This window comes from Eriocheir sinensis, chromosome 59, assembly GCF_024679095.1.
Source record: "Eriocheir sinensis breed Jianghai 21 chromosome 59, ASM2467909v1, whole genome shotgun sequence".
NCBI lineage: Eukaryota > Metazoa > Arthropoda > Malacostraca > Decapoda > Varunidae > Eriocheir > Eriocheir sinensis.
In genome coordinates, this window is record NC_066567.1 from 3,384,368 (window position 1) to 3,395,036 (window position 10,669).

At 51.0% G+C, this 10,669-nt stretch overlaps 1 protein-coding gene across 1 annotated transcript; it reads right to left on the bottom strand.

The window, feature by feature from the left end:
* Nucleotides 1–6,237: 6,237 nt before the first annotated feature.
* On the bottom strand, nucleotides 6,238–10,109 carry LOC126985164 (uncharacterized). Its single transcript, XM_050839724.1, has 2 exons — nucleotides 10,007–10,109; nucleotides 6,238–7,552 (listed from the first exon to the last, which is right to left on the bottom strand). The coding sequence occupies exons 1-2, from the start codon at nucleotides 10,019–10,021 to the stop codon at nucleotides 6,782–6,784; spliced, it is 786 nt and encodes a 261-aa protein (XP_050695681.1). The 5' UTR covers nucleotides 10,022–10,109; the 3' UTR covers nucleotides 6,238–6,781.
* Between the last annotated feature and the right edge of the window lie 560 nt (nucleotides 10,110–10,669).

Genomic DNA, 10,669 nt, shown 5'->3' on the forward strand with positions numbered 1-10,669 from the left:
TCTTCGTTTTCGGTCGAAAGTGAAGACTTTGGTCGATGCGTCTCTTAGTTGAATGCTTCTTCGAAGGTATCAAGTTTTGATGGCGATGGAGACGAGAGCATGGCCAGCGGCGTTCCTTGGGACACGCACCGCCCCCACGCTGGGCTCCTGTCACCTACCGAACAACGCTCCACAAAAGCACCAACTATCCCTTCAGAAAGCAGTGACACGCCTGACACTCGTACACAGACCGGTTCCGGCGGCGTCTGCCGGTCTGTAGACGACACCCCCTGACACACTGCCCTGGACGTGTCTGCCTCTGCAATCTGCATGGCTCTTCCACGGCCCTGCCAGCCATGGTACTGTACTTCAAGCAACAACTACAACAACAACAATAACAATAACAGCAACAATAACAACAACAACAACAACAAAAGCAACAACAACAGGCTTTGGCCGAGTGGTCAGCGTGCGGGCGTGGTGAACCAGAGAACCTAGGTTCGACTTCCACCGAAGGACCATTTTCAACCCTCGCCGAGTGGCGGAAGATTACCCACATGCTGCCCAGATCTTCAGTTAACCCCAACTTCAGCGACTTCGTTTAAGTGGAGCACCGGGGGGCAGCGTGGGCCAAGCAAGTCATTCAGCATGGCAGCCACTGTAAATAAAATTCGCCAGCGCCACCAATTGACTGGAGCCGTCCAAGAGACCCTTCAAGAGAGCCTACCGCGGCATAAAAAAAAGCCTCTGTAGTCACCAGTCTGTGCAGGAGTACCACTTGACGGTCCTGATGACGCCGCCTGCAATGCTACGGCCAGCTAGACGTAGTGAACCCGACCTGACAGGGGGGAAGGGTGTTGTTCTCGGTGTTGTTGCTCTTGGTGGTGGTGGTGTGGGGGGGAGGGGGTGTTGGTAGTGGTGGGAAGAAGAAAGCATTGAGTACGATTGCGGTGGTAGTGGTAGTGGGAGGATGAAGACGGGGTGTGGTGGTGGTGGCGGTGGTGGTGGTGGGGGTAGGGGTGGTGATAGTAGTGGGCAGATGAAGATAGGGTGTGGTGGTGGTGGCGGTGGTGGTGGTGGGGGTAGGGGTGGTGATAGTAGTGGGCAGATGAAGACAGGGTGTGGTGGTGGTGGCGGTGATGCATAAGAAGCGTAAAGGAGTATGTGCGTGTGTGTGTGTGGGGGGGGGGGGGGTCGCTGTGGTGGTGGCGGAGGTGCTGAGGCAAATGCAGAATATTGGTTCCTCACATTTATTATTATTTTTTCCCCACGTCAGTTTTATTTTTTTTCCCTTCCCTCTCAAAATTATATCCCGTGCCAATTTGTCCCCACCGATTTTGTCCCCTCGCACCTAATATGTATTTCTCCCGTTTATCTACCTCACTTAGATATTTACCTTCATTTAATATTTTTCTCCCAATTTTTCTCTCCCATGGCAAATTTTCCTATCATAGTGGGTTCTTGAGAGAGAGAGAGAGAGAGAGAGAGACAGACAGACAGACAGACAGACAGACAGACAGACAGACAGACAGACAGACAGACAGACAGACAGACAGACAGAGAGAGAGAGAGAGAGAGAGAGAGAGAGAGAGAGAGAGAGAGAGAGAGAGAGAGAGAGAGAGAGAGAGAGAGAGAGAGATCTATGCTTGTTTCAATGACTTAGTGTGTTCGTGTTTGTCTGTTTTTGTGTGTGTGTGTTTTGTGCGTTCATGTGTACACCATTTACTTAGCTATGTGCGTTTTTCTTATTGTGTGTACGTGTGGAATGTGTGTGTGTGTGTGTGTACCTTTTATCCGTCGATGCGTGTGGCCTCGTGTGCGTGCGTTCGTGTGTAGGTATGCATGTATCTGTGGTATTAAAATGTGCCCTTGAGGATTACTTACAGTGTGTGTGTGTGTGTGTATGTGTGTGTGTGTACGTAAATATTACACACAATAATCAACAAACACCTAAAAACACACAAAAAAACGGCGAAAACAATAAAAAAATAAACAACAAAAATAGAATAAAGGAAACATCAAAACAACAACAACAAAAACAACAACAAACCAATTAAAACAACTACACAAAATCAACAAAACCAAGGAAGTAAGCAACAACAACAACAATAACAACCAATCAAAACCACTACACAAAATCAACAAAAACAAGGAAATAAACGACCAAAAACAACACCATCATCATCATCATCATCATCATCATCAACAACAACAACAACAACAACACGCAGCTCCACGATATCACACCTGCTGTCCTCTTCATTTGTTCTTGTATTAACAGACGCCACAACAAGCCTCATTTTACAAGTTTTTACGCATCACTATTTTAAGGTCACCACAAACAAGTTAACTCCTTCCTTGGGCTTCACTTGCATGCCTTGTAGAGCTAAAGAGTGCTTGATCCCGTTAAAGATGAGAGGAGGAAGAGGAGGAGGAGGAGGAGGAGGAGGGGGGTGTTTTATGGTGGGTAAGGATAAAAGGAAGAGGAGATGAGGGAGGGAAGAGAGGAACACGTTTTGGTTTTTAGAGTAGAGGAGAAGGAGGAGGAGGAGGAGAAGGAGGATGATATTTTATAGAGATATATGATGTAAATGGAGGAGGAGGAAGGATGGATGGGAGATGAAGGGGATTTTAAGTAAGGAGGAGGAGGAGGAGGAGGAGGGGGATGTGATAAACGTGTGAGATTTTGAGTTTATAGTCGTGTATGTGTGTGTGTGTGTGTGTGTGTGTGTGTGTGTGTACCCGCACCCTTGGGTATACAAACAGCGACCTTGTGTCCGGTATGCTTAAGATAAATTGTTTTTTGCACCTATTTTCCTTTACCTTCTCCCTCCTTCCCTCTCCCCCTCTCCTCCGCCTCCTCCTCCTCTTCCCCTTTCCTCCCCTTCCCTCCTCTCACCTTCCCAGACCACTTCTTGCATTCCTGACCCCCAACGGATTGCAGACAGACAGACAAACAGACATACAGACAGGCAGATAGACAGACAGACTAACCCACATACATATAGACAAGCAAGCAGACAGACAGACAGACAGACAGACAAGCTAACCCACATACATATGGACAAGCAAGCAGACAGATAGACAGACAGGTATATTAACAGGATCACAGACAGACAGACAAACACACAGCCGCATATACCTTCAGACAGACAGACAGGCAGACAGACAGAAAGACAGACAGACACGCAACAAATATATGAATAGAGAGTTAGTACCTTTTGCTCATAGAAGAAAAAACAAGTATATTACTGTAAATGAAATGTCAGGTAGGTAGTTAAATAGATAGAATAGATAAATAGATAGATAGACTGCCAGGTAATCCTCCCACTCGCCTCCCGATAGATAACGCTCTTACCATCACCTTCAAGTCGATAGCTAAATATGCCATAACTGTCGATAGATAAAACAGGACTTACGGCGGACGGATCGACAGTGCATGTACCTGTCGATAGATAAAGCATACCTCATTACCTGCCAGATAGATAGAGCTTGACCCCCACACCTGCGCTGATATAAAAACAAAGGACCATAACTTGCCCACCTGGCCCTAATAGACAGTAATATGCCCGCTACACTCAATGCGCCTCCGTGGTGAACTGGTTAGGAACTCTAGCTATGAATCCCTGGACCCGGGTTCGATTCTTGGTAGGGAAGTCGGCGCTCAACCCACCAAGCTGTTAATCCTTCCTTTCTGTCCTAGTCGCTGAATGAGTAGCTGAGAACACCTGTCTTTTTGTGTAGTAAAGGAATCAGCTCAAGGAAAAAAAACCCAAATAAAAAAAAGCCCGCTAATCACCTCTCCTATGTAAGAAAGTAAAGATGAGAGGCCAAAAGAGAGGTCAGTTTCGGGTGGAGAGGTGTCCTACTATTACTACTACTACTACTACTACTACTACTACCGCCTTTCCTCCAACTTGTCTAGAATATCACAAACAACACATCATCATCATCATCAATAATAGTAACGTAAATAATGATTCAAGTAATAATGATAATGACAATAATAACTCACACCACAATGATCTTTGCATGGCCAGAACGGAATTAGTAAAAAAACAAAACACAATCGACAATAATCATATGTTTATTTATTCATTGTATAAAGCGCGGTGTACCAGGCGGCGGCGGCGGCGGCGGTGGTGGTGGTTATGGTGGTGGTGGTGAAGAGGAGGAGGAGGAGGAGGAGGAGGAGGAGGAGAGTAGTGTACATCATCCTTGATATACCATAAGTCATTGTGAGGGGGAGGAGAAGGAAGGAGAATGGGGAAGGAGGGAAGGAGAAGAGGATGGGAGGGAATGGGGAAGGGGAGGTAATAGTTAATGCATTATAAGTATACATTCTCCTCCTTTCCCCTTCTCCCTCTTCCCCATTATTTAATTGTGTAAAGGGGAAGGTAAATCTAAAAGAAATGGATTTACCCAGAAGCTAAGACGGGAAGGGAAGGGAAGGGAAGGGAAGGGGAAAGGTAGGGTAAGAAAAATGAGTTGAAGGGAAGGAAGAAAGGGAGGGAAGGGAAGTAGAAGAAAAGAGGGAGGTAAGGTAGGGAAGAATTGAAGGGAAGGGAATCAAAGGGAAGGTAAGGGAAAGGTAAAGGGGGATTGTTAAGGTAATTATAGGGAAGTGGATAGGTATTTTGGGGTGGTCGTGGTGGTGGTGGTGGTGGTGGTGTTAGTGGTGGTGGTAATGGTGGTGGTGGTGGTGTTAGTAGTAGTGGTGGTGGTGGTGGTGTTAGTAGTAGTGGTGGTGGTGTTGGTAATGGTGGTGGTGGTGTTAGTAATGGTGGTGGTGGTGTTGGTAATGGTGGTGGTGGTGGTAATGGTGGTGGTGGTGTTAGTAGTGTTGGTGGTGGTGGTGTTAGTAGTGTTGGTGGTGGTGGTGTTAGTAGTGTTGGTGTTAGTAGTGGTGGTGTTGGTGTTGGTGTTAGTAGTGGTGGTGGTGGTGTTGGTAATGGTGGTGGTGGTGGTGTTAGTAGTGGAGGTGGTGTTGGTGTTAGTAGTGGTGGGTGTGGTGTGAGTGAAAGAGAGAGTTATGTAAATCTAGTGATAATTGTAGTAGTAGTGGTAGTAGTAGTGATAATTGTAGTAGTAGTAGTAGTAGGCTGAAAGGGTGTGAGGGAGAGCCAGTATGAAGGGTCTGTTGACTTACATCCTCCTCCTCCTCCTCTTTCTCCTCCTCATCCTCCTCCTCCTCCTCCTCCTCTTCAGTACATAGGCCGAAGAGAAGCAAATATTTAAGAGGCCCAAAATAGGCACAAGAGACACGCCTCCTTCAGTGCCTTCGTCTTCCCTGGCCGAGGAGGAGGAGGAGGAGGAGGAGGAGGAGGAGGAGGACATTCTATCAACGGGGTTACGCAAGGTTGCTATCAATACCCCGAGGGAATTAAAAAGGAACCAGGAAGAAGAAGAGGAGGAGGAGGAGGAGGTGGAGGAGGTGGACGGCCTTGGGAGGGTGGCGCAGGACAGGCTGGTTAGGGAAACGGTAACAGACAGACAGGGAAGGACAGGAAGGGGGGAGGGAGGGGTTGAAGGAGGGAGGGGTAGTGGAAGGGGAGGAAGAGGGGGAGGAGAAGACAAGGGGGAGAAGTGGACGGGTTGTGGTAATGGAAGAAAGGAGGAGGAGGAGGAGGGGAGGAGGAGGAAGAGGAGGAGGGGGGAACAGTTCTTGGTGGGGATGGGGAGGATAGGATAAGGGAGGAGGAGAAGAAGGAGGAGGAGGAGGCGGAGGAGGCGGAGGAGGAATTGACCGGGAGGGGAATAGGAGGGGAGGGAAGGAGGGACAGAAGGCTATGTGCGGGAGGTAATGAGAGGAGGAGGAGGAGGAGGAGGAAGAGGGTAAGAAACGAGGTTGGGGAAGGACAAGGAGAACAAGAGAGAGAGAGAGAGAGAGAATAAAAACTCGTGGCTTGTGAATGAATTACTGCAAGAGGTGAGGAGGAGGAGGAGGAGGAGGAGGAGGAGGAGGAGGAGGAGGATGCAACTATAAAAAAAAAACATACTCTTTAATTCTCTTTAAATGTAACTTTTTTGGTGGCTTCTCCCAGACATCCGTGGCGGCGGCGGCGGTGGTGGCGAGGGGGATGGGCGGAGAGGGATTTGAAGGGGGAGGGTCGCACGCTCCCTCTTTCACGGTTGGTAACTTGTAAAATGGGGTGAAGGTGTGTAAGTGTGTTAGGTGTGAAGGGGAGGTGTATGTGGGGCGGAGGGCAGGTGTGTAGGTGAGGGGAGGGGTGAGGGAGAGGGTAAGGGTTAGGGGGAGGGTCGTGGTATTACAGTGTTTATATACAATTGCAATATTCTCTTTTTTTTTTGGTTAGTTCCTCTTGCATATTGAGGAACACACACACACACACACACACACACACACACACACACACACACACACACACACACACACACACACACAAACGAACAAACGCAAGGCCGTTGTGATTGGTAACGCCAGGGATGTGAAGGGAAGAGAAGGGACATGTGTAAGAGAGGCAGAGAGGGGAAGGGAAGGGAAGGGGTGAGATAAATATACGAGTGAAGTGAAGGGCGGTGAAGGGTCAGCATCCCTGGAAACATTCGATAAAGCTGAAGGGCCTCACGCTGCTGCTGGGTGCCTGAAGGGGGTGGGGGCTGGAAAGGGAGGGAAGGGGATGTTGGAAGTGTCTGGGGGGTAATCTGAAGGGGACCTGTGAGTTGTTTGAAGGGGTCACTTGAGGGTCTGAAGTGTTCTTCGGGGCGGGGCTGAGTGGAGGGGTGTGAAGGGGGTGGGGTGGGGGGGTGGCAGGGTCCTTGGCAGGGCGGGCGTGGCGGCCTAGGCAACGGCGACGGCCCCGTCTGTGGAGGGCTGCACGTCCCGCAGGCTGGGGTGGGCCTTGGCGTTGGTGAAGGGCACCATGCTGAAGGTGGGCATCAGGGCCTGAGCGATGCCGGCGGGCGCGGCGGGGAGGTCATCCTCGCCCTCGCCGCCCACCGCCCGGAGGCTCATCAGGCTCGGCAGCTCCTGCGGGAAGTGGCCGACGCGCACGTAGGTCGGTCGCGAGTCCACCACGGCCTGCTCCGCGGCCACCTCGTCGCAGTCGTCGTCGTCGTCGTCGAGGTGGGCGGGGCGGGAGTGGGAGTAGGTGTAGGCGGGCGGGGCGGGGTAGAAGAGGGCGGGTGGCCTGAAGCGTGTGTCATAGGGCAGCGTGTGGTAGGGCACCCTGAGGTGCGCGGCGTGCAGCAGCAGGGGGTAGGGCAGGAAGGAGACGGGCCGCTGCAGCAGCTGCACGTTGTGTGTGGTGGGCTGCCGCAGGGCCACCACGTGTGGGGGCGCGGCCTGGGCGTCCCTGATCGCCACCAGGGGCGAGGGGGCAATCCCGGCGGGCCGGAACACTATGCTGTGCGGGGCGCTGATCTGCGTGCGCTGCGTCATGGAGGCGGCGGCGGCCTGCGCCATCTCCTGCGGGGTGCCGAACATCTGCGCCGCCCACGACGGGATGGCCGAGTACAGCAGCAGGGGCTCAGGCTCAGGCTCAGGCTTCGGCTCCGGCTCAGCCGCCGCGCCGCCCCACAGCCCCACACACGCCGCCACGCACGCCACAGCCTGCGGGGGACAAGGACCGCTTAGTCCCGGCTCATTTGCCGCCCGTCACCCGTCACCCGTCACCTCACGCCTCACACATCGGTCACTTGTCACCCATGCCGCCCGTCACCTGTGTCACCGCTCCCCTGTCACCCGGCCTCACCTGTCGCCCGTCACCCGTCACCTCACACCTCGGTCACTTGTCACCCGTGATTCCCGTCATCTGTTACCGTCCACTTGCTACCCGCGGCCTCACCTGTCACCCGTCACCTCACATCGTCACCCGTGCCTCCCGTCACCTGTGTCACTTTCCACCTGTCACCCTCACCCACCTGTCGCCTGTTGCCCGCCACCTGTCACGCTGGCCCGCCTGTCGCCTGTCGCCTGTCCCCGCCTGTCTCGCCTCTCGGGGCACCTGCCTGCCACCCCCCCCTTCCTCGTGCCCTTCCTCGCACACCTTGACCTCCCTTTCCCACAATTTTTTCTCTCCCTCCCTCCCTTCTTTCATCAACTTCCCACTGCAGCGTCCTCCTCCTCCTCCTCCTCCTCCTCAAGGGGTTATTTCTCTTTAACCTTCCTAACCTCCCTTTCCTTCCTCCTTCCTCCCTCCCTCCTTCCTTCCCTCCTCCCCTCCCTCCCCTCCCTTCCCTCCCCCTCCCTCCTTCCTTCCCTCCCTTCCCTCCCTTCCCTCCCCTCCTTCCTTCCCTCCTCCCCTCCCTCCCTTCCTTCCTCCCTTCCCTCCCTTCCCTTCCCACAGCCTGCAGAAAAATACTTCACCCACAGCTTGTCTCTGGAATTCCCCCATTTCCTCTCTTCTTTATGCCTGTCCTTTCTTTCTCTTATCCTACCCTTCCTCTTTTATTCTCCTCTCCTGTCTTCATCTTTTATCTCCACTCAATTCGTCCCTTTTATACTCCATCTCTTTCCGTTTCTCTTTATCTCCTTCCCTCCTCTCTTCTCCTTTCCTTTTTTCTCTTCCCTCTTCTCTTTATCTCCTTCTATCGTCTTACCCTCTCCTTCTTTTCCTCTCCTTTCCTCTCCTCTCCTCTCCTCTCCTCTCCTCTCCTTTCTACTTTTCTTCCCTTTTCTCCTTTCCTCTTTTCCTCTCCTTTCCTCTCCTCTCCTCTCTAATTTTCTTCCCTTTTCTCATTTCCTCTTTTCCTCTCTTTTCCTCTCCTCTCCTCTCCTCTCTACTTCTTTTCCCTTTTCTCCTTTCCTCCTTTCCTCTTTTCCTCGCCTTTACTTTCCTCCTTCTCTTCCACCTTCTCTTAACTCTCACTATTTACTTTCATTTTCTCACCCTATCCCTCCTTCCTTCTATTCCTCTCCTCTCCTTCTTTCCCATCTTCTCTTCCTTCTCATTATCTCCTTTTTTGTCACCCTATCTTTCCTTCCTCCTTCCTTCCCATCCCTCATCCCTTCTCCCTTCTTCCCCCTCCCTGGTCCCCTCCCCCTTCCCTTCCCTCACCCTTCCCGTAGTGATATAGTGCACACCCTGACCATATCTTCGGCAGGGGCGCCACACCCTGTCCACGAGAGCCACACCCTACCTGTATAGAATTACCTGTTGTTTTTTGTTTGTTTGAGTTTTAATGTTTTGTTTAGTTGTTTGTGTTTGTCTTGATGTTTGTTGTTACACACCACCACCACCACCACACCAAAGGGTTCAGGGAGGGCCTTGATTACGGGGTATATTAGCTGACTACACACCGGAGGCCTCGTGTGTGTGTGTGTGTGTGTGTGTGTGTGTGTGTGTGTGTAATTCACCACGGTCTGATCACGCACTCTCTTGACGTGAGCAAGTGCTCATTATCGTCGATCTCTGGGTACTGCCAGGAGCTCACACATCAGACACCCCACCCCCCTTGCTCAAAAGGGTACAGTAACCACTCCTAGTCAACGGAAAGAATTCGGCCTTAGCGGGGCTCGAACCGCCGCCTGTTTGGCCGTGAAGGCTTGCAGCGCGGCGCTCTAGCCGATTGAGCTACCGGAGCTGTATATGTGTGTGTGTGTGTGTGTGTGTGTGTGGGTTAGGTTTCTGTATCCTGTTAGAGAGAGAGAGAGAGAGAGAGAGAGAGAGAGTCGGTATTGTAGAAGCGTTAGTAGTGGTAGTAGTAGTAGTAGTAGTAGTAGTAGTTGTTGTTGTTGTTGTTGTTGTTGTTGTTGTTGTAGTGGTAAAAGTAGTGGTTATTATTATTATTATTATTATTATTATTATTATTATTATTATTATTATTATTGTTGTTGTTGTTGTTGTTGTTGTTGTATTTGCGGTGGATCATTTGCACGATTCATTGTTTTTTTTCTGTTGTTAGTTTTGTTTCTCATGTTGCTTCTGTTGTTGTTGTTGTTGTTGTTGTTGTTGTTGTTGTTGTTGTTGTTGTTGTTGTTACACATGTCACCACCACCACCAGGCGAGGATGACGCAAGCTTGACCACGTGGCTCCTCCTCCTCCTCCCCCCCGCAACACTCACAGTTAACCACCACATGTCGTCTTGCTCCACCTGGGCACCGGTACTGAAGGTGGAGGAGCCAACGCCACCTCTTATATACCTGTCCTTCCTCCTCCTCCTCCTCCTCCTCCTCCTCCTCCTCCTCCTCCTCCTCCTCCTCCTCCTCCTCCTCCACTACCACCGCGTCCTTCCCCGTCTCTTCCCCGTCTCTTCCCCTCCTCAAACACCTGATCTTCTAGTGACCACCTCCCTCCTCCTCCTCCTCCTCCACCTTTTTCATCTCCTCGACTTCTTTTTCTTCTTTTCTCCTTATTCTTGTTCTTGTTTTCTTGTTGCTGTTATTGTTCTTCTTGTTCTTCTTTTTCCTTCTCCTCCTTTTCTTCTTCTTCGTCTTCTTCTTCTTCTTCGTCTTCTTCTTCTTCTTTATCTTCTTTTTTTTCATCTTTAGCATCCTTCTCCTCCTCCTCCTCCTCCTCCTATTCTTCGTAAATCCTCACACACACACACACACACACACACACACACACACACACACACACACACACACACACACACACACACACACACAAACACACACACACCCACACACTGCCCCTCCCTACCACACAAACACGCCAGTCCCCTTTCATCCCCAACTTTCCTCCAAAAACACACCCCGTGTTTCCTCCCCATAGCCAGGTTACC